This window comes from Amia ocellicauda, chromosome 10, assembly GCF_036373705.1.
Source record: "Amia ocellicauda isolate fAmiCal2 chromosome 10, fAmiCal2.hap1, whole genome shotgun sequence".
NCBI classification, from domain to species: Eukaryota; Metazoa; Chordata; class Actinopteri; order Amiiformes; family Amiidae; genus Amia; species Amia ocellicauda.
This window is the reverse complement of record NC_089859.1, coordinates 30,423,439-30,448,339: the sequence shown is the minus strand read 5'-3', so window position 1 is coordinate 30,448,339 and position 24,901 is coordinate 30,423,439. Positions and strand designations below refer to the sequence as shown.

The following is a 24,901-nucleotide window of genomic DNA, read 5'->3' as shown; positions in this document are numbered from 1 at the left end:
TTCAGTGAAATGCTATAATTGGTGTGGGGCGGGGGTGGTGCTGAAACAGATACTATGTTTGTACTTTGTTCGTACTTTAAACATCTCTATTACCTTGATCAGCTGTTGGAAGAAAAAATAGAACACGCTGGTTAAAAACAAAACAGAATACAGAAGAAGCAGAAAACAAAATATTTCAGTACTGTATTGCAAAAATATGGTAGCATTAACTCTGCCTTCCATATTCTTTGGTTTCTCATTTTAATAAGGTTTTTATAAGCCCTGACAGAGTTCTGTTCTTTTCTATTAATGTCCTGCCTGGTTAAATAAAACAGATAATTTCTGCCATATTTGGTATAGTTGATCAAATTCTTAAAAGCAATTACCCTTTAAAACGCATTTCATGAAAGCAGACGATATATTATGAATGAAAAAATGAGTAACAGGCCAATTGAATAGCAGAATATTACTAAATATTTTACTACTCTAATGGGAAATGTCATCATTAGTTGAGGTAACATGGTCATACAATAATGTGGTTTTGAATTGAGAGCCTAGTCTAGAAATGCAAATGGAAGAATAATGAACACAGTTATCATCCTAAGAGAGAGGATTGTACTTCTGCTTGAATATAAAGGTGTTTTGAATCTGGTATTGTGGTTGTTTTACCCATAGTTAATTTGTTTACTTCACAGTAGCTCTAAAATTTGTTTCTAAAGACATGTTTCCAAGTGATTTATTTGTGGAAATATGATTTTCTGCTTCCTTTCAGGGTATTTGCTCAAAACTTAATATTTCACACTCCTTGCGTCATTCATGTTCAGGACATTCGTAACGTCTAGTCTGTCTAGTGTCATTGGCTTCCTGTTCAGACTGGCTGTTAAATGCACAGTCCAGAACTCATTGTTCTAGGTTGTGTGGATGACCAACAGCTACATAAACAACAGTGTGTTTAAGGTTTCAGATCATTCAGATTTTGTCAAATGATTGACTGTGTGAAGGTCAAAAAGCTCTACAGATGGGCTTTCCATTATCTAATGTCTTCATCTTTCGGGTCAACCTTCACATTAAAGTTTATGCATCTACACTGCCAATACCAATAATGAGGGCAAATGGATTGAAAACCACGCTTGACCTAGGTTAATTATTCTTTTGTGACAATAGTGGCTGCTGTATAAAATATTTTATTTTGACCATTTACAACAGACATAACAGCAGGATGTGATTGTAAGATACTGATTTTTTTTAATACCTTTTTAAAAATCCCTTGATGAAATGTACCAATAATCTTATGATGAATTTCTTTGTTGACTTCATTATAACTCATATATGAATTCCAGTAGGTGTAGACATTTCAAAATAAAATGTATGTTTCTAAAGGTCTGCAACATCTAGCTTAATACATAATGTAATAAACTCTGACCTTACAAACTTACATTATAACCATTATAACCATTTTTAATTTGTTTAGTGGTTTTGGTGCCACAATTTAAGGTTTTGCTTTATTTAGAGAAAACACATATAAATATATGGTTCTTACAAAGGTTAATTAAAGCAAACTTCTTCAATTCTAGCAGTATGGTAAAGTCATATCTTTTTGCTCCACTGCAATTAATAAAGATCATAAAATAATACATTTTACTTTTCCAAACCCATTTTCACACGGACGCAAAACTACATAGCATACATTTTAGTAAACTTTGCACAAAAATTGTAAAATATACTAAACTGCATGTCAGAGAACAGAAAGATTTACTGTCTACAGTTGTACAGTTGACAAAATGCTAATTAATTGTGATGCAATTGCAGATTCCAAGTCCTTTACACAAATCAATCTATCGTAGGTAAAGACAAGTTACTGAAGACACTAAGCTCCCTTCATTCTCTGAAAAATCAAACAATTCCAGGACTTGGGAGAATTAAACCGAAAGGAACCTGTCAGTTCACAAGAACATCCAGCTACATGAGAGATACTAGAAGACAGGAGATTTGAATGTATTATGTCAAAGTGCATCACTAAAGCAGAGAGATCAGATACATATTAACATTTAAACAGATTAATACTTGCCGACTAAAGGACAGATATTGACTTTGCCAAGCTTCACACAGTCATCAGGGCATTCTTCATGAGGGAATGTGCATGTCTTGCATAATTAAACACAAATGTTTTGAAAACCCCCCACTTCCACTCTCATTAGTGTTTAAGCCATTTTTGTCATCCTTGAAATGAACTGGACAAAATGACAAGGTCTTGAATTAGAAATCACCAGAACCCTCGACATTAAACGGTCAAACTTCTAACAGAAATCTAGTATCTAATAGAAATGTAAGGAGATCTAAGAACCACTGCACAAATTCTTAAACAAACAACAATATAATAAATAATCTCCAATTCTTCACTGAAAACAAACAGCTTATTTATTCCTCCCAAGACAGCACAACCATCAGCATAACTGGTTCAGGCTGAAATAAAAGCCACCATTTGAAAGATAAGTAATTGACACTGATTCCTTGTGACAGGTGGAACTGAACACTTACACATGAATAAGCAGATCCTACAGGTGCTGTTTTATAAGAGTAAAGCAAACACTTTAATGAGACCTCAGCAAACACAATGCACAGGGGATTCACAGTTTTTTATTGTTTGCATGATTTATTGACAGTTGCAAAAGCTCACACATCTGGAAAAAACACAACAATACAAACTCCATGCAATAAAGATGAAGGTGATTGAAATTAATGAAAACTCCTGTGCCTTCTTTACTATAGCTGTACATCTTTAATAAATCATTGACATCATTGACATAACTCTTGACCTAACTTCTTTATTGCCTTTTAGCTAGCTTGAACCAGTTGAACCTTCAATCTTATGCTCTCCTTTTCAAGTATAATTAACTCTTTGTAGCAGCTGGTTGCTCTTTAAATGTACATATAAGCACACAAATAGAAGGTTTGCCATTCAGCCTTGGCAGGAAAGGATGAAATGATATGGAAATTCAAGACAGGGCTGCATGTGATCTAATCACTGCAGCAATTCATTAGAGACGGCAGAAAGTTCGCATCTAAGAGCAATCAATACAAGGTTAAGTACCCTTCATCAGCATCAGGAAATCAAAATACATAGAGTTCAGCTCATATGAGCATAATGATCTCTTCACACACAAAAACTGTGAACCCAAGTTAAATTGTATATTTCTGATGCCAGCACACTATTACTATCTTTTAATCATTCATCATGACAAATAAATCTCTGAAGAATACAATTATATATGCACCGATCAGCCATAACATTATGACCACCTGCCTAATATTGTGTAGGTCCCAAAACAGCCCTGACCCATCAAGGCATGGACTCCACTAAACCTCTGAAGGTGTGCTGTGGTATCTGGCACCAAGACATTGGCAGCAGATCCTTTAAGTCCTGTAAGTTACGAGGTGGGGCCTCCATGGATCGGACTTGTTTGTCCAGCACATCCCACAGATGCTCGATTGGATTGAGATCTGGGGAATTTGGAGGCCAAGTCAACACCTTGAACTCGTGATTCATCAGACCAGGCCACCTTCTTCCATTGCTCCGTGGTCCAGTTCTGATGCTCACATGCCCATTGTAGGTGCTTTCGGCAGTGGACAGGGGTCAGTATGGGCACCCTGACTGGTCTGCGGCTACGCAGCCCCATACGCAACAAACTGCGATGCACTGTGTGTTCTGACACTTTTCTATCAGAACCAGCATTCACTTTTTCAGCAATTTGAGCTAGAGTAGCTCGTCTTTTGTATCGGACCACACGGGCCAGCCTTCGCTCCCCATGTGCATCAATGAGCCTTGGCCGCCCATGACCCTGTCGCCGGAGATGCTCAGACCCAGTCGTCTAGCCATCACAATTTGGCCCTTGTCAAAGTCCTTCAGATCCTTACGCTTGCCCATTTTTCCTGCTTCTAACACATCAACTCCCACCCACTGACAGGTGCCATGATAACAATATTATCAATGTTATTCACTTCACCTGTAAGTGGTCATAATGTTATAGCTGATTGGTGTATATATATATATATATATACACTCACCTAAAGGATTATTAGGAACACCATACTAATACTGTGTTTGACCCCCTTTCGCCTTCAGAACTGCCTTAATTCTACGTGGCATTGATTCAACAAGGTGCTGAAAGCATTCTTTAGAAATGTTGGCCCATATTGATAGGATAGCATCTTGCAGTTGATGGAGATTTGTGGGATGCACATCCAGGGCACGAAGCTCCCGTTCCACCACATCCCAAAGATGCTCTATTGGGTTGAGATCTGGTGACTGTGGGGGCCAGTTTAGTACAGTGAACTCATTGTCATGTTCAAGAAACCAATTTGAAATGATTCGACCTTTGTGACATGGTGCATTATCCTGCTGGAAGTAGCCATCAGAGGATGGGTACATGGTGGTCATAAAGGGATGGACATGGTCAGAAACAATGCTCAGGTAGGCCGTGGCATTTAAACGATGCCCAATTGGCACTAAGGGGCCTAAAGTGTGCCAAGAAAACATCCCCCACACCATTACACCACCACCAGCAGCCTGCACAGTGGTAACAAGGCATGATGGATCCATGTTCTCATTCTGTTTACGCCAAATTCTGACTCTACCATCTGAATGTCTGAACAGAAATCGAGACTCATCAGACCAGGCAACATTTTTCCAGTCTTCAACTGTCCAATTTTGGTGAGCTTGTGCAAATTGTAGCCTCTTTTTCCTATTTGTAGTGGAGATGAGTGGTACCCGGTGGGGTTTTCTGCTGTTGTAGCCCATCCGCCTCAAGGTTGTATGTGTTGTGGCTTCACAAATGCTTTGCTGCATACCTCGGTTGTAACAAGTGTTTATTTCAGTCAAAGTTGCTCTTTTGTCAGCTTGAATCAGTCGGCCCATTCTCCTCTGACCTCTAGCATCAACAAGGCATTTTCGCCCACAGGACTGCCGCATACTGGATGTTTTTCCCTTTTCACACCATTCTTTGTAAACCCTAGAAATGGTTGTGCGTGAAAATCCCAGTAACTGAGCAGATTGTGAAATACTCAGACCGGCCCGTCTGGCACCAACAACCATGCCACGCTCAAAATTGCTTAAATCACCTTTCTTTCCCATTCAGACATTCAGTTTGGATTTCAGGAGATTGTCTTGACCAGGACCACACCCCTAAATGCATTGAAGCAACTGCCATGTGATTGGTTGGTTAGATAATTGCATTAATGAGAAATTGAACAGGTGTTCCTAATAATCCTTTAGGTGAGTGTATATAATTAATACAATTAATTAGTCTATGTATATACACATTATAGACTGATAATATTTTATATGGGAATGGAATGATTCAGGGATATATTACTGAACAGTTTCCCAAAAGTCTTTGACACACACAAACATCCACACATGGAATAATCGCTGTCCACAATCCATTAAAAATGACTATAACAGTCCCTGAAATGATTGGTTTATTTGTACTCATGTAACTCATTTCAGATACAGATCCCACATTCATTTATTCAAATATTTTTACTTGGGCTACATTTGATCTTCACTACGAGGAAATTCACTAGACATTTCAGAAATTCTGTTACTTGTGTATTGTTTGTACACTTGGCCATGCTCTAACCACATTTACACAGATTACAGCAGCATGCTGTACCAGTACCTGTACCAGTAAAGTGCAAGATTTATACTGTTAATACTGAAAAAGCATATTTTATAATAGTGTTTTTCATTTAGATGGAAGAAGTTTTTGAATAAAGTGTCTGTTTATGTCTGAGACTTCTGAGGTTTGGCCAGGCCAGTTTGTTTTTCTTATTTATAGTTTTGAGAAAATTGAGTATAATTTCTTGAGCACGAGGTCCTTGTCCTCATATAACACAAGGTGGCATAGTCGTTCATTAGTGCTACACAAGTCCTAGTTTGTCCACCCCCAATCTCTACACACCAGTTCCCATTTAGCCACAATGTGAGCATCCACACTGCCGTCAATTAAGCCTGTGTTTAAGGACGATCAATAAACCAGTCATTACAGCATGTTCATGTTCTCAGTTCACTTCAGTCATGTATTTCAGTCCTGGCGATCTTCCTTTAAAATTCAAATTCAGTGACAATTCAGTTTACACCTGGGTTTTTAAAAGTTTTGTACTCGTTATTTCAAGTGCTCTTCAATGGTTCTTTAATTTTAATTATTCAAATCCTGACGATTTTGTTTAGCATTAAAATGTATAGCTCTGGTGCAATCACTTTCAAGATGTCTTAATTGAGCTTTGAGAAATCTGTACTTAAGTTAACCATTAGAAATTTGTTAGAATAAATAGTCTATATTTGTAATGTCATTAGACTTCTAGAGGAGAGAAGGTGCAAAAGAAGCCCAAGTGTGGGGCGAAAACAGAGCAAGGAGACAAGTCAGTAACAGGCAAAGGGTCGAGAATCAGTGAATGGAGCATTAAGGGCAATCCGTAAATCAAGGTTGAAGAGACAGGCAAGTAATCAAGGAAACGAGCAAATAAGGCAATGAAGGAAATCCAAGAGTCAGAAAACGAGGGTACAAGCATGGGTCAGAAACAGGAATGCTAAATGCTCAGTAATGTAACACTCAAAAGCAAACAAGACTTCACAATGAGTAGTGGAGACAAAGGGGTCCGGAACTGATTAACCGAGAGACTGGAATGCTAATTAGTTAACAGGCAGGGATTGATTAAGTACTGATGAGGTCAAGGTGAACCGAGAGCCAGGGAGACACATAACAAAACAGGAGAGACGGTGCCATCTGGTGGAGAACTTGGGGAAGGTCAGGCTGAGGACATGACAATATTTATAAGGCGACATACAATCTTGCTGAATAACCTTTTTTATTATTATTATTATTATTATTATTATTATTATTATTATTATTATTTTTACTTTAATGCAAAGCTTGTGTGTCTCTATAAACACTGTCCAGCTGGAGTTTGGAGTGGGATTGACCAAAACATCACACTATGAAGAAAGAATATAAGAGACAAAGATAAAAACTTCACAGGGCTTGTAATAGAGTTTTAATTTCTTTCAGAGTTTTAGCATTTCCTCTTCTGATTCATATTTGGGAGGCATCTGCATAAATACAACATTATATGTTCGTAGAATTGTGTCCTGTATATAAATAAATAGGAATTGCATTCGTAAAAAAACAAAAAAACAAACGTCAGTAAGGACAATGATTTGCTTATTTAATCAGAGGGTGGTTACCTAAACAAATCAATTGAATGCGATCTTTTATAGATTTCTTTCAAATACAAAATAAATGATATATAGCAGAGGTGTCAGACTCAGGTCCTGAGGGGAAGCAGTGTCTGCTGTGTTTTGTTCCAACCGGAACTCCTAATTACTAAATTAATGTCATTATTTACTCAAGTAGGCTTATATAAAAAAAAACATTTTATTTTTATCGCTAATACCTTACAATTTGTTGATTTACTCAAAACATTGAACCCACAGAACATTTCAGAGTCTGGAGAGAAGTGTTCAATTAATCCAGTAATTGTTTAATTAGGCCAATTAAGGAGGCAAGAGCTGGGCTGGAACAAAAACCAGCAGACACTGCGGCCCTCCAGGACTGGAGTCTGATAGCAAGGACAATTCTTTCCTTAGACATGGTGTCCGAACCTAAATTAAATATTCTATAAGGCAGTTCAAGCAGTAAGCAGAAAATAAAATGAGTTGAACTGAAATCAGTTTGAGATGGTAATTAACACAATAACCCGATCAATTCTACAGTCAATAAGGGAAACTAGGTTGGTGTGATTGACTAATTTGGATAAGCAGTTCACCCTAAGTACCCAAACACTCCCCTCCCACCAGCACAGCTAGAACAATCTATTGTTTGCAGTTGTTTAAAGTCTGTAATCATGGGGGGTTAAACTTATCTGGAGATAGGCCTAACTACTACAAGCATGTCAAAAACTCCTTTTGTCAATGTATTGGGCAATTTTGATCAAAATAAAAACACATGGACACAAAGCAGAAGCAACATATGCAATGTTTTCTTGTCTACCACCGTCAATCCTAAAGAGTCACTTTACCTTGCATTTGTTGTATTTGTAAAGAGAGAAACTGGTGGGAAGTAGATGATGAAAGTTATACTAGAAGTGCTGTTCTCTTTTTTTTTTACTAATGCAAAAATCAACTTTGCCACAAGTTGTAAGAATAAATGCATTGAGGACCCAACAGCACATTAAACACCATTTGCATTTTCTGTAGTAGTCTTGGGTGCACAGAAGGGACCCACAAATTAAATTCAATTTAGATTCACTATCTTTTAAGAACATGAATTATATGAACTACATTAAATAACATTTTAAACTTACTGAGTGCCTTGATGATGTTGTTGAAAAATTCGTTCCACTTTGATCCATTAACGTGGATGAGTGGTGTCAGGTCGGGCCTGAAGTGCCACCCTGGCTGACCAGGTTCAACTGGGTAAGTAACGAGCATTCCACCTCTCTTGTACGCAGAAAAGGCTGACTTAGCTGACTTGATGGGGCAGGGAAAGGGTGGAGTTAATTTGCATGTTAGCTATATATGCTGAAAACTCCATATTTAAAATGTATATTTAAAATTTAATTTAGTTAAATTTAGATTTATATTGACAATTTAGATGTAAGCTAAACATGTATGCAAAAGCTAAATATTGATTTTGTGAGTCAAAGATTTAAGATTTAAGTTAAATATTTATTTAAAAGTTAAATTAATTTGCAAAGCCCAGATTTAGGATTCATCAAAATATTTAGTCAAACGGCTAATATTTGTATTTTTCCAAACAAATTTACAATTTTCTCAACATTGGAGAGACGCGTCCCCCCCCCCCCCCCCCATAACTACACCCATGAGTAGAAGTATATGTATCTGTGATTTTCTGTTCTATTCGATCATTTTGGTAACTTTTAAAACTGTTAACTATTTTCTAGGTTCGTTAACAGCTTTTTTCTGCTATCCGGTAAGTGGGGAAATGTCTTACCTTGCAAAACAGAAGAGTTCTCTTTTGGGGGTATTTACAGCAGCCATGATTGAGATAAAGGTTACACTTTTAGTTTTAAAGGATATCCCATTTAATAGGATAATAGAATAGTTTCAGTTTGTGTGAATCCCTGTATCACCCACAATGTTCAGTCCACTGTCCTGGTAAACCAGAGGTCTGTTTGTTGCCCAATTACTACCAGTGCCTTGGACCCTCTACAAGAGCATGATGGTGAGGTCACTTGATCCCTTCCTTGTTATTCTCAGGATGCTGTTGTTTATTAATTATGAGATTGGTTATTAGCTATTCGAGCTTACAAGATTTATGGTACTTCTAGTGCACTAGTGAACTAGAATACATACTGCAAATATGCTTTTAAGTGCAATACCTTTGTACCTCAGGGTACCGAAGTCTTAATATTTCAGATCATTATGCCGTGTTTGTTTCCATCACAACATGTCCCAAATTATCATGCTAATTGATCTGTACTGATGAGGTAGTGTAAGGTATTGCTATTAATTGTTTCCATTTATTATTTGCACTCTTAGGATTCATATTTTGTGTCTTTGTGTATAGTTATTTTTGAAATATTGCATAAATCGTGTTGTATCTCAATTCAGTTGTATTCTGGCTTAATATGTGGTCATTCATTTAAAAAATATATATATCTATACAGTGAGGGAAAAAAGTATTTGATCCCCTGCTGATTTTGTACATTTGCCCACTGACAAAGAAATGATCAGTCTATAATTTTAATGGTAGGTGTATTTTAACAGTGAGAGACAGAATAACAACAAAAAAATCCAGAAAAATGCATTTCAAAAAAGTTATAAATTGATTTGCATGTTAATGAGGGAAATAAGTATTTGATCCCCTATCAATCAGCAAGATTTCTGGCTCCCAGGTGTCTTTTATACAGGTAACGAGCTGAGATTAGGAGCACTCTCTTAAAGGGACTGCTCCTAATCTCAGCTCGCTACCTGTATAAAAGACACCTGTCCACAGAAGCTATCAATCAATCAGATTCCAAACTCTCCACCATGGCCAAGACCAAAGAGATGTCCAAGGATGTCAGGGACAAGATTGTAGACCTACACAAGGCTGGAATGGGCTACAAGACCATCGCCAAGCAGCTTGGTGAGAAGGTGACAACAGTTGGTGCGATTATTCGCAAATGGAAGAAACACAAAATAACTGTCAGTTAAGGACTGATAATTTCAGTGAAGGACTGAAATCCTGCAGGGCCCGCAAGGTCCCCCTGCTCAAGAAAGCACATGTACAGGCCCGTCTGAAGTTTGCCAATGAACATCTGAATGATTCAGAGGAGAACTGGGTCAAAGTGTTGTGGTCAGATGATACCAAAATCGAGCTCTTTGGCATCAACTCAACTCACCGTGTTTGGAGGAGGAGGAATGACCCCAAGAACACCATCCCCACCGTCAAACATGGAGGTGGAAACATTATGCTTGGGTGTGTTTTTCTGCTAAGGGGACAGGACAACTGCCATGTACCGTCAAATCTTGGGTGAGAACCTCCTTCCCTCAGCCAGGGCATTGAAAATGGGTCGTGGATGGGTATTCCAGCATGACAATGACCCAAAACACACAGCCAAGGCAACAAAGGAGTGGCTCAAGAAGAAGCACATTAAGGTCTTGGAGTGGCCTAGACAGTCTCCAGACCTTAATCCCATAGAAAATCTGTGGAGGGAGCTGAAGGTTCGAGTTGCCAAACGTCAGCCTCGAAACCTTAATGACTTGGAGAGGATCTGCAAAGAGGAGTGGGACAAAATCCCTCCTGAGATGTGTGCAAACCTGGTGGCCAACTACAAGAATCGTCTGACCTCTGTGATTGCCAACAAGGGTTTTACCAACAAGTACTAAGTCGAAGGGGTCAAATACTTATTTCCCTCATTAACATGCAAATCAATTTATAACTTTTTTGAAATGTGTTTTTCTGGATTTTTTTTTTTGTAATTCTGTCTCTTACTGTTAAAATACACCTACCATTAAAATTATAGACTGATCATTTCTTTGTCAGTTGGCAAACGTACAAAATCAGCAGGGGATATATTTTTTTTCATGAATCACAATGAAGAGCTTTTAAGGTAAACACAACTGCCACCCATTCCTCGATTTTGGATCAAGATGGCAAGAGGAAAGGATCTAAGTGACTTTGAAAGAAGGGTCATTATTGGGGCACAAATGGCAGGAGCTTCAGTCACAAAGACTGGCTAGTGTTTCCACAGGAACAGTGACTAATATCTGCATTTATATCTATGGGAAAGACATCAGTAAATAGGGTTGGAAATTGTGGTCGAAAGCGCACATTCGATGACCGTGATGCTCGTGCATCACTGCGATATGTAAGGACAAACAGAAGATCAACTCTTTTCCAGGTGACTGAGAATGTCAATGCAGGACGTGACCAGACTGTGTCAGCAAGAACAGTCTGACGAGAACACCACAGAGAGGGATATTATAGTAGGGCTGCAGTGCATAAACATCTCATTACAAAGACAAAGGCACATTTGAGAGTTCAGTGGTGCAAAAATCATAGGCACTGGTCTACACAGATGTGGAAAAAAATGATCTGGTCAGACGAGTCATCCTTCACCATATTCTCGACAAGTGGGAGAGTGCATGTGTGACAAGAGAACGGTACAGGCCTGACTTCTTGACCCCTGCAGTGAGGGGGTATGGAGGCTCTCTTATACTGTGGGGGGCATTTTCCTGGCATGGTTTGGGTCCACTTGTCCCCTTAGAGGGAAGGGTCACTGGAAATCATTACAAAGTTCTTCTGAGTGATCACCTTTATCCTATGGTGACACATTTCTATCCTGATGGGAGTGTTCTCTTCCAGGATGACAATGCCCCATCCACAGGGTATAAGGGGTCACTGAGTGGGGGTGATGAGTATGAAAATGATGTGAATCATATGCTATGGCCTTCGCAGTCACCAGATCTCAGCCCAATTGAACACCTATGGGAGATTCTGGCCCTACATGTTAGACAGCGCTCTCCACCACCATCATCAAAACCCCAAATGAGGGAATATCTTTTGGAAGAATGGTGTTCATCCCTCCAGTAGAGTCCAGAGACCCATAGAATCTGTGCCAAGAGCATTGAAGCTATTCTGGCATTTGTTGTATGTTTTGTGTCTTACGTTGACTTTCATGTAAATATAAAATTAATCTCAGGGAACATGCCCATTAAAATTGATTTTGTAATCTGGAATTTGACTGTGATAGTATAAGGACTACTTTGAACTAATGTGTTAAATTTAACACATTATGATTGTTTAAGGACTTCACAATTTTGTGTCACAATAAAAATAATGTTATTCCCACACAGACTTGTGTTAAAAAGACACATTATTGTGCTGTGCATTGGTTCATGTATTAATTTTGTGGTGTATGTATTTATTTATTTATTTATACAACAATATGTGTATGCTAAAGCAGCGTCAATTACTGTACACACCCGCCCCGTTAGCTGGCAAGCAAGAGAGCAAAATCAATACAACTGAACAACAGATTAAAGGAAACTTGCTAACACCAGTGAACTTATTCTGAAGGACTGTCTCATTCATGTGTGACAAATATTTGTGTTTACACAGTCGCTTACATCTCTCATGTCAGATTTCTGCCGGAGTTAGGAAAGAAACTCAAAACTCGCAGACGACACTGGGAGAGAAGCCAGTAGTCACAGTGCTGGCGTGTGACTATGATGTTGTAGGAGTGACAGAAACATGGCTTACAGAAAATGATGGGGATAAATACTAGTTGAAAGGATACACACAGTTTAGGAGAGACAGGCAAAATCGAATAGGGGGTGGGGTAGCATTATATGTCAGAAATGACATTGAGGGTCAAACTTTTTGTGGGTCAAACTTTTGAACAAGAGATCCAGAGGATTAGTGGTAGGAGTGTGTTACAGCCCACCCAACTATGTTATTGAGAAATATGTTGTATTGTACAATGTAATCAGGACTGTATGTAGCAAGGATGTGGCTGTTAAAATGGGGGATTTAAATTTCCCAAACATAGACTGGGACAGCCCAGTTTGGACTACAAAAGCAGAAATAGAAATAGTTGAGATGGTAAATGACTGCTTTCTAACTCAATTTGTCAGGGAACCAACCAGAGAGAGCGCATGCATTGAGTTGATCTTTTCAAATGACCAAGATGGAGTCCAAGGGACACTAGTTAGAGAACCAATGGCAAACTGTGATCACAATATGGTTAGCTTTGAGGCATACTTTAAAAAAACAAGGTCCAAGTCTAAAACAATGGTCTACAATTTTAGAAAAGCAAACCTTGAAGGTATGAGGCAGCACTTAGAAGAGTTAGACTGGAGCACACTGGATACAGATTCGGTTGAAAATGGATGGTTATATTTTAAGAATATACTACTTTGAAATTTGTACCAAAATTAGCAAATTGAGGACCAAAAAACATTGGCCAAAATGGTTTAATAGAAGTATGCAAAAAATATCAAGAGAAAGAAAATGATGTATAGCGCATACAGAAGGGATAGAGATTAAACAAAATACAAAGAATATGTTGAAATGCAAAGAGATCTTAAGAAAGGGATCAGGAAAGCAAAGAGGGAAATTGAAAGAAACATAGCTCTTGGAGCTAAAACTAAAAATGCAAAACATTTTTTCAATATTACAACAGCAAGAGGTCAATAAAGGAGGAAGTGAAACAGATAAAGGGTAAACATGGAAGTATCTTGGAAAATGAACAAGATGTGGCAAATGTTCTAAATGAGTATTTCACAGAGGTTTTTACAAAAGAAAAAATAGAAAACATTCCACAGGTTAACAACCAGTCCAGTCAAACCCTGAGAGATCAGGATAAATGAGGAGGAGGTACTAAAGGGACTAGCACAATTAAAAACAAACAAATCACCTGGGCCGGATGGTATATTTCCAACAGTACTTAAAGAAATTAGGGAAATTATTTATAGGCCACTAACTCAATTATTCCAAATGACACTTAGAACAGGGGATGTGCCAACTGACTGGAAGACGGCAAATGTCATTCCAATCCACAAGAAAGGGGACAAAACTGAGCCAGGAAATTACAGACCAATTAGTCTCACCTGCACCACCTGTAAAATGTTTGAGAAAATGCTTAGACAGAAAATAGAGGAGCATCTTAATGAAAATCATATTCTTGGAGATAGTCAACATGGGTTTAGACGAGGCAGATCATGTCTTACTCATTTATCAGAATTTGTTGAACATGCAACTGCAGCTGTAGATCATGAAAGCATATGATATGATATACTTAGATTTCCAGAAAGCTTGATTGATCCTCAAATTGGAAGCTGCAGGCATTCAGGGTAATGTAAGTAGATGGATTATGAACTGGTTGAACAGAGGTCGAAGGCATTCAAGAGGGAAAACAGGAGACGCTTCTTCACAGAGAGTCATCACAATCTGGAACAAACTCCCCAGCAATGTGGTAGAAGCTGAACATTTGGGAACATTTAAAGTCAGACTGGATATCCTTGGACCACTCATGTTATTAATGGACACGAATCGAGCACGAAGGGGTGAATGGCCTCCTCTCGATTGTAAACTTTTTGATGTTCTTATGTTCTTTGAAGACATTGGGGGGTGTGACCGTGTGGGTGAAATGCTGTGATTGACACCCACCATTCAAACAGCTCTCTGGGCGGAGCGTTTAAAAAGCAATTGAGCTGCTGTGAAACTTTGTCTTGTCACTGAATGACCCCATACTTGAAGGATGTCAATGCTGCCGTGTGCGCCGCTTTTCAATTTGCTTACATAGGATATTGAAAGGAAACACTGGCTAAATATGTTTTTGTATCTTAACTTCACGATTTCCATGACCTTTTATTCGATATATTTTCACATTTTCCATGTGTTCTCCATGAGTGTTAAGACAGACAATGAAGGCCCAGGTTTTGCAGGAGGTGAGGGACGCAGGGTAATACTGTGCTGCACTGCTGCAGTGCGCAGACTCAGATCAATACTCACTTCTCTGCCGTGTTCTTTAGCGGAGGTGTCTGTCCTTGTATTTCTCCCATAACTCGTCAAACTCACTGTAATGTCGCACTTGTTCCTCATAATTGTGAGCCCTGCTACACTAGTCATTTTGCCTACTAATTATTAATGTTACATATATTTGTTTCATCCTGCTGCTGTTGTTGTAGACTTACGTGACTTTGAAAGCAAACCTAAATGGTCAGATTGGCCCCACCCTTCTCTGTGTGAAGGCCAATCAAAATGAGTGACTGACGTGTGATGGTGCAATGGAGTTGCAGGAATGAAGCATAAAGACAGTTTAATATTTAATATGAATGACCTACAAAGAGAGCTGAGTGCCGCTGAAAACTCAGGTTTGCTGTCATCCTGTTCCGCTACACAGCAGCACAATCTTCAGCATAGCAAGTCCGGAGGGCATGACTGAGAGGTCAAATTGTAGGACAGAATAGGGATACGACACTGTATCCAATATGCCGCCTGAGGGGCCATTGCCCCCTTTTGTATCTTTTACAGGAAACACATAACAAGAGAACTATGTTGTACAAGTTTTGCTTCCTGTGCAGTTTTTTCAAGTACCTGCATAAATGGGTCTTGATTTCTGAACATTTTCTGAAGATTTCTTCTTCCTGCGAAACTCTTAATTAATGAGCATTCACAAGGCTCCAGGCTGTACACCCACACCTACAGCTTATTGTACTGATTTATATGATAGCGTTTCAATGCTACAGTGTGACCATTCAGTAATCAGCTCCAGTAAAATAATAATCATGACACAATTTCTGCATCTAAAGTACACATGGATATACTTAGGAATATCACAAAGGAAAACTAGAAACACACATGTTCAATCTAATGTGATATCTAAGAAAATATAGTTACAGATCTACCAAGGATTAAAATGGATAATGGAATAACAAGAATGGAAGCCTCTTTTATTAGGTATAAAATATATTAGACTCTTATTTATTTGATGGAAGTGACATCATTTAATTACACACCCACATGTGTTTTCAGGAAAGGAACACATCTAGAAGACTCCTAATAATGTATGTCATACATTATGAATGTGTACTGAATAGAAATTTCTAAGAGGCTTAATTTTTCCCTAAGGTAGATGTTTAATGACATGGGAAATACAACTTTCAGCTGTAACTGGGGTTGAACCATTTCAGAGCACTGAAGCATTCGATCTTGACTTTCCAGTTCACATTAGTTGTACATGTTCATGATCTAGTGTTACCTTAATCTGTTTCTTCCACCCTACTCTCCATTCCTTAACCCCATAGAGGAGTTTTTCTCAGCGTGGCAGAGGAAGATCTATGACCGCAATCTCTATGAACGGGAAAACCTTCTCCAGGATGTGGAGGAGGCTTGTGGGGACATAGCTATGAAGTCCTACCAAGGGGGGATAAGGCATATCGGGGGTATTTCCCCCGCTGCCTTCCCAGGGAAAACTGTCTGTGATGTAGACAAAACCCAAGCCAAAGTCAGGATGCTGAGGCTGAATAAACTGAGTAATACTTAAAAAGCATATTTCATGATAGTGTTTTTCATTGATCTCACTTGTGTGTAATGGGTGTTCAGTATAGGGTCTATTAGATTTTGGCTATTGTGTGCCATTTGAAGGCACTTTCATTTAGATGGAGGATAACATGTTTTTGAACAGAGTGTCTCATTTGGATTGAGACTTCTGCGGTTTGGCCAGTATGATGTGAGTTTTCTGTTTTGTGTCTTGACAAAATGGAGTATAATTTCATGAAACGTGTAAATGGTTGTGAAAAACTGTAACATGGAAAATAAGTTAAGTATCCAAATACATGAGTATTTCTCTGCGGGATAATTAAACTGCATTGCATTAATAAAAGTTTGTGCTGCTTAAATCTGTCCTGTGTGGCCATTTTTGTATTAGCATATCATTATGAAATATACAGTCACAGCCTATATGTAGCTCACTGATTATAACTAATTTGGCAGAACTTATTCTTAAAGACAACTAATATAGTATTATGAATATGCCTTACTATACTCCATCCATAACGTATTCAAACTGTTTTTCACAAGTTCAGTGTTAGCATTTTTTCCTGGACAACCTCCACAGGTGGTGGTTGTATTAATCACACATTTTTAAAGGTAGTGATTTATTTCTGCAGTCGGTAAATTTACTAAACATCTGCCTTTTTGTGTTGGTTTCACAGGCAGCTGGACGTCTCTGGGCACACAATTCTGATGCATGCACACTCAGTGCCTTTTGTTTATGTTGTCTTCCAGAAAACCATCTGTATCATATATTGTATATCATATCCTGAATTCGTAATTTTTTGTTACAGGAGGGTAGCACACAGAGGAAACTAACAATAGTCTTTTCAGATATCCCATAATGATGCCTGCATTGTTCATCTTCCTCTACTTAGGACTCCTGACCTGTACGGATGGTACCACGCCAGACTGGGCTCTGCAGAATTCACAAGGAGTAACTGGGTGTGACTGGACACCTGGTTGCAATGCCATGCACCAATATCTAAATTATGTATACAGAGTAGTTGAATGGATGTGTAGAAAATATATACAGTATATATATAAATGTAAATACTATATGGAAGGGGGCCTCCAACCTGTCCATAGCAAGTCAACATGCCACCGCATGAGCTTATCCCTAGGGGTCCAGAATGAAATAAAAGCACTGGAGAAACATAGAAGTCAGTCCATATTAGAGTAAGTGGGTCAATACTAGATCCTTGGCAAAATGTCTGTGCTAATCATATTATGTTAGTTAACATATTGCAAAAACAAAAACAAGCACACATTAGCAGATATATGGCTTAGAGTCAGACAGGTTTCTCTAATTAACAACATAAAAGGCGAAATTACAATTTCTCTGATGCCACTAGTTGTGTGTCCAACATGGCAAGAATGGCCAGTTGGCCAAAAGGGGGGACTGTAGTGGGAAAAGTACTTGTATTTTTTATATGATTAATGGATTCATGTTGCTATTTCAGTTTTGTCTATAAAGCAATCACTAGTTTGTATTTACACTGTTGTGTATACAGCTACTGTATTCCGGATATTCTATCAGCTACTGCCTTCTAGGAAATTCAATCAGCTATTGTCTTTAGGTTATTCAATCAGCTAAAACAGTTCATCAGTAAAGGTTGTGTGTTTTGAGGTACAGGTATTTGGTTGAAGACTTAAAACAATGTCTTTGATTACATCGGCTGCCTGAAGAATGCTGACCAGCACCAATCAACACACCAAACACTTGAACAACAGTAACAAACTCAGGCATGTGTTAATTATTATGCACGTGGTACATTTTGTACAACTGTACCGAGATGTAGTCACTGCAACCTATTGTCTATCTGAAGATACAAACACGCTTCTCCAACTCACATCCTTAGTTCTTTTCTTCACTTCTTGTGAGGGGAGAGCTCTGGGTTAACCTGTATTTATGTTTTTCTGTAATAATCTTGTTACTTCTTCATCGGTGTATCCTGAGAATTCACGAAACCACTTCACAATACACACTGCCGAGGGTAATATATGCACAGAGACCCACCGAGGGGCCGGGCACAGTGGGGGTTCTGTGGAAGTATCACAGCAGTCACAGTCTTGTTTTCTACATTTTTATTTGTTTTTGTTTTTGAAGGGGGAGGAGTGAGGGAGGGAGGGAGGGTCTTCATAAAGGGGATCTTCACTGGAGAGATATCATCGCATCCGTCTCTCTGCATCACACACACACCCTCTTCACTTGAAAGCGACATCTGGGATTGTCCCTTGAGCCTGAAGGGAGAGAGAGTGAGAGAGTGAGCAAGAGGGAGAGAGAGAGTGAGAGTGTGAGAGAAAGTGAGAGAGAGAGTAAAAGAGACTGACCTTGAGTTGGGTGAAGATCTGGGCGGCTCTATTGAAATCCCACTCGTTGTCCTGCAGACACCTGCAACACAAGCACTACTGTTAGGAAGACACAACACATATCAACGCACTGCTGTTTACACTCTATTGCAAATATCAAAGTGGAGCAGTGCTCAGTGCGGTCAGCAGTCAGTGTCCAGCAGTACGCTCTGTCAGTGGTCCATGTCCCACTGTGGTCAGTGTCTGGCAGTACATACTTCTGTGACCAGTCCAGCTTCATGCCCGACTGCATGGAGAAGATGGACAGCATCTCCTGCTGCGTAGCAGTCAGCGTGGGCACAGCGCTGCTGGACGGCATGGGGGCTGAAGTAGCGAACGCCCGTCTGATCTCCTCCGTCGTCGCGTCCCGAACAAACAGCTTGTCGTTCACAATATGGAGCCTGAGAGAGGGAGAGGGAGAGACAGAGAGAGTGAGAGCTCATCATTCACTATACACAGCCTGGAGAGAAGGATGAGAGGCAGAGATGGAGGGATGAGTGGAGCTCTTACCCAGAGTTTGCTGCAGGGACAGTGGTGAACACACGAGAGAATGCGCGCATTGTGTCCTGACACTTCCCGTCCACTGAGAGAGGGAGAGGAGAGAGAGAGAGAGAGAGAGAGAGTCAGTTCTGGTCACTGCAGTATAGAAGAGTACTCCCATCTTCCTTCAAACAGTCCACTATAATTCAGTCTGGTGCAATTTGCTACAGTCTAGCCCAGCCCCGCCCCTCTCTCACCTTCTTTAAACACTCCACTGACGGTGAAGGACAGTAATGTCTCCTGGAAGAGAGAAAGACACCTGTCAGTCAATAAATCAATCAGCTGATCAATACATCAATCATTGAAACACTCCCTCACACACACTGTGACACCCAGAGAGACACACCTGTCTCTATTGTCTCTGTATATGCTTTGGCAAACTTGTCGTACCAATAAGGCTTGTTTTGAATTTTGAATTTGACACCCACAGAGAGAGACACAGCGGGTCAGTGGTCACTCACAGTGCAGGCGTTGACATCCACCACGAAGGAGCTGGCGTCGTGCTGCGTCTTGGGCAGCTTGCTCAGGAAGGCCACCACGTTCAGGGGCGTTTGCTTCAGCATGCGGTAATGTGTGGCTGTAGCCGGAGGGGCAGGGGGGACAGGTTAGTAGGGCACGCACAGGAGTCCTTCTTACTACACACACCATTTGTACAATAGCCACCATTCGCACTATCAATGGCTTGCACTGCAGCAGATTAAATGGAACATTATTTGTAAGCTGCCATTTTACCGTGTGTATTATCTACTGAATACATTAGTCCTGTGGATTTGTACTGTGTGTGTATATGTATCTCTATATTTACACACACACACAAACACACACACACACACACATACAGTATATACAGTTTACACTTGTAAATACTGTAGACCTACTCTAGTGTATTGCACTGGATTGGTGCGGTTGATATGCATGTCTGTTCAGTGTCTGTGTGTGTGTGTGTGTTCAGTGCCTGTGCTCTTCCTGTGTTCCAGCACAATCATACTCACTGGGGTATGTCACACTATCGATGTCCCGGCTGGATTCTCCCAGACTGCACCTGTACACAGAGTCGGAGAGAGAGTGGTCAGCACTGTCACACACTGACCAGACTGAACTGAGTGACAGACACGCACACACACGCACACACATGCACACACACTCCTATGGTACCTGAAGGGGTTCTGAGAGGTGCTGAGGGTGAAGCTGGCGCTGTTGTCATAAGCATCCAAGAGTGGCTCTCTGTGCCCTGAGTCGAATACACTGTAGTAACTGACAGACAGACAGACAGAAAAACATATTAACACACTGCAATAGCAGACAGACACATCAACACACTAATGCCAGACAGATGGATACATTACCACTCTGTAATAGCAGACATCAGCAGTTACACAAACACTATCTGACTGAGATACTCACTCCTGCAGGAAGCGCAGAATCCTACTCTGAGTCTCCTCCGAAGCAACATAACTGCCCTGCAGAGAGACAGAGAGAGAGACAGAGAGAGAGAGGCGTCAGTTCACCGCTGTCTGTCTGTGTTCCCTGCTGACGTGGCAACGTCACGCTGCACTCCTGCAGCCCATTTGTGTAAAATACATATTGTTTGGGTAAGTGGCCATGGAGAGCTGTCAGACCTCAGCATGATGGTGGCCGACTGACGGCCTGAGTCAGAGCAGTCGTGCTTCTAGTATGATATTGCAGTCTATGCTTTAGTGTACATCTGTCTGTCTGTCTGACCTTGAGGTGCTCCTGGTCATCCGGCTTCAGGTCGTTCAGCGCGCTGGTTGGGGGGGGGGCGTGCTTCATATAGATGGACACCTGTAGGGAGGCAGAACAAGAGAGCGGTCACACCCCCGAGCTGATCAACCCGATTAACCAAGAGACAGAAAGACAGAGAGAGAGACAGCTGTGCTCACCTTGTACCCCTCAGTGTCGGTGATTTCCCGTGACACTTTGCGCAGTGCGAGGGCTGTGGTGGCATCCTGCACATAGAACACTGCCCTGTTCCCCTCATAGTGGAACTGGAGAGAGAGAGGGAGGGAGGGAGGGAGGGAGGTCAGTACACAATGCCTCACACAGAGAACAGTTGTGTCCATCGCTTTAAAGCCGTCACATGGTGCACAGACGTCAATTTCAGTCACCGTGACTCGCTTTGCTGTCCTGAGTCACAGATATAAGCACAGGCAGAGAGAGCGGGACGCACCTGTACAGGGGTGAAGTGCACGGTGCACAGGTCCTGCAGGGCGGTGAGCAGCCACGACTTCTCAAGCTTCCTCCCATAGGGGATCTGCAGCAGGAGAGAGCAGCACAGTCAACCACACAGCAACGCACAGTGTAAACAGCAACACACTGTACAGTGTCACTCACACAGCAACACAGTAACTTACACTGCTCTGCTCTACTCACCGTCATTTTGTACCAGCTGCCAGGGCGGTTCCGCCCTGCGTTGTCACTGCCTCCCCGGTTGCGGTTGAAGTGGTTTGGCCTCCCACCATAAGCCGTACTGAGAGAAGAGAGATGGTCACACACATCCGACAGTGGAGCTCAAAGACAGCCACCGCGGGTTACAGAGACAGTCGCACAGTCACTCACAATCTCCTGTGGTGGACGCCGATGTTCTGGCCACTGTCCTCCTCCAGCCTGGCCCTGGGCTCCAGCCCCCTTGCTCCCCCTCGGTGCCTCTGCTGGCCCCTGGCCTGCTGCCCACTATACAGGCGTCTCCTCTTTGGGACACGGCCTTTCCTGTTGCCGCCCATGCGGTCATCGTACTCTGGAGGGAGAGAGAGAAAGAGTCAGAATAATGTGTATTGGAGGGGCCTTCGATATCTACCATATACAGCACAGCAGGGTCTCCAGCCCTGTCTCTCTATTATTCCTGCCATGCGTGATGCTTGGGAACAACTTTCCCTCATATCTGAGGGTTAAATATGTTTCACATCCACCAGCCAACCACGTGCGAATCACTCAGCCTGACTCTAGTTGTCCTAATTATTATTATTATTATTATTATTATTATTATTATTATTATTATTATTATTATTATTATTATTATTCTGTTATTATTATTATTATTATTATTATTATTATTATTATTATTATTATTATGATACCACACAAGTACCTTCATCAGCTTAATAATATAATTTTCTTGGCAGACGGAGATGGGCATACAATGTTGGGGGGACAATTTAAGGTTCTCTCAACATTTGGGGGGTACATATCCCCTCCGCCTCCCCTAAACCGACGCCTATGTGCAAATATATCAGAGGGATGCAAAGGGCACCCGTTTCGTAGAATGAATATATATTTATATATATAATAGTTAAAGTAATATAACACTGCCCTGAACCTTGCAGCGTCAATTTTCTTTCTCATATTATGATTATTACAATCATGATTATTATTTTGCAGTTTTATTGTCAATAATGTTACAGGCAGTGTGTCCTTGTTGAAATTGTGTGCTTGCATACATGGTTTCACTGTTAAGTAGTGTTTAAAGTCACATACTTTATAACCAGAGAGATAGAGCAATGGAGCTCTTGCATTTCAAAATAGTTTATGGATGCATTTGTTGGACCTGACGAGCCTTCTGGCCTTAATATAACTGCGGGAAACCCTGAAAATGGGGGTATCGACTCGGACAGCTGATTGGGTCAGTCCTGGACAGTGGTTCTGTGGGTCACAAATGTCCTCTGTGTTTCCTGTAGCACATTTTATTGTTGGACATCACGTGCGAGACATTGACTGTCTCTCTTGCTCCTTTGTGGGAGGTAACCCCCCCACAGGCAAATTAGTATTCAAAAAAATCAACAAAGACTCACGTTGGCCTCGCCAATCACGCTTGCGGTTTGCGTCAGTTTTTTCGATCCAGTGAGACATGTTTAGTCTTCCTCCAATGCTCTGCTGTGTCCAGTATTAGCCTCCAATAGTCAGAACTACAGCCTTACATCCTAGGTTGCTAGGTTACCGCACAACAGCTCCGGATTCCATTTTCATGATGTCACTGAGCTTAATGATGTAATACTGTGCTGTATTACTGTACTGTGTACATAGATAGGGTGACCACATTTTCAAAGTAGAACCTGGGATATATATCGAAACAATATTTCTAAAACATTATTATTATTATTTATTTATGTATTTCTTGGCAGACGCCCTTATCCAGGGCAACTTACAAAATATAAGCACATTACAAATTGCACAAATACAGTTCAGTACAAGGCATCAAACATTACTAATTCAGATTAACATAATACAATGCAATTCAAAGAATAATACATTTTACAAATTCCAATTTACAAGTGAATACAATAAATTAGGTCTTACATCCTGGATTGTAAAAGCTAAGTCTGGACAAGATGTTAGGTCACAGTCAAGGGCTAAGGGTAAGGGAGCATAGGGGAAATCAAAATAATACCAGTACTAGTAAGGCAAGAAGTATGATAAAACATATTAGAGCACTTAAAAATATGGTATTATAAGAAATAAAGATGTTAATTTCCATATGTCTGCTGTTTTGTCTAGTTGCCTTGCTTCTTTGAGCAGCACAATTGCGACAATAACAAAAATGTATGACTTCTCCCTGCATCATAATCCCGATAACAGTTTTTCACAATCGGTGAAATTCGTTCTGTGAACACAATATCCCAAACCATGAGTTTAGGTCCCAAAAGAAAGACTATTTCAACAAAAGTATAAGCATTGTTCCCTGGTTTTCACACACATTTCAGATTCATTAAACCGTTTTTGCTAAACCCACCACACAAGTCGCTACACCAACCTTCACCAGTGACACCTCATGTGTTCATTAAGAAAGCACTGCCAATCAATATACCAAACTCCAATCAATAAAACTCAACACTATAAACACACTGTCCTCAAGGTGCAAACACTATTAAACTGAATTGGTCAATGAGTAATCAGAACTGTGGCATGAATGAAAGGGCCACAGGTGAGCTCACCTGTGTTTTGGAACATAAACCTGTGTTTTGCAACATCGCTCTTTGTGCAGCCGTCAGCCACCACCATGCCAGCCTTTGGCCCATATAACAAAAGCCCCCTGCTTAAATTCCTTGAAGGTCCACAGGATTCTCTGTTCCAACAGGAGCTAAGGGAGCCACGGCAGTGTTTCTCTGCTTTACAACATGTCCTGGGCTGCGGCTTCTGTTTGTTGCTGTTAAGCAGTTGTTTGCTGGCCTGGGTGTACTGCTCTCTTGACACTGTTTTTATTTTCGGGATAAAGCACTTCAAGAATAAGACCCACTCAGTGCAGCTGGCCAACTTCCTCCTGGGCCAAGCCAAGCTGGCCATCATCAAGAGAAGGAAGAACAGGAGAGAAGGCCTCACACTGGGGATGCTGGGGCGACGATCAGAGTGCTGGTGGCCTCTAGAGTCCAGACTGCAGTTCACATATTATAAAGTAGTCCACCAACTGGACATGTTCCCAATGGTGAGGGGGGGTGTGATGTGGGGTCTAGGAAGGT

General features: G+C 40.6%; 1 protein-coding gene across 1 annotated transcript; it reads right to left on the bottom strand.

Annotated features, from left to right (window-relative positions):
- Nucleotides 1-18,681: 18,681 nt before the first annotated feature.
- On the bottom strand, nt 18,682-23,344 carry LOC136759569 (nuclear RNA export factor 1-like). The gene is made up of 15 exons (XM_066714572.1): nt 23,240-23,344; nt 22,011-22,188; nt 21,825-21,921; nt 21,622-21,705; nt 21,335-21,439; nt 21,156-21,236; nt 20,838-20,893; nt 20,589-20,687; nt 20,426-20,475; nt 19,895-20,010; nt 19,631-19,673; nt 19,404-19,476; nt 19,112-19,294; nt 18,876-18,936; nt 18,682-18,785 (listed from the first exon to the last, which is right to left on the bottom strand). Exons 1-15 carry the CDS (start codon nt 23,295-23,297, stop codon nt 18,750-18,752), a joined length of 1,320 nt encoding a protein of 439 aa, XP_066570669.1. The 5' UTR covers nt 23,298-23,344; the 3' UTR covers nt 18,682-18,749.
- Nucleotides 23,345-24,901: the final 1,557 nt, after the last annotated feature.

What these genes read in the sequence shown, in the direction of transcription:
- LOC136759569 (XM_066714572.1), bottom strand. Translation starts at nt 23,297, where the DNA reads ATGTCTCACTGGATCGAAAAAACTGACGCAAACCGCAAGCGTGATTGG. An exon ending in CCGACACTGAGGGGTACAAG is followed by an intron (nt 21,237 to 21,334) that starts GTGAGCACAGCT and finishes GCCTCCCTACAG; the next exon opens with GTGTCCATCTATATGAAGCA. An exon ending in CAGTGGAGTGTTTAAAGAAG is followed by an intron (nt 19,477 to 19,630) that starts GTGAGAGAGGGG and finishes TCCCTCTCTCAG; the next exon opens with TGGACGGGAAGTGTCAGGAC.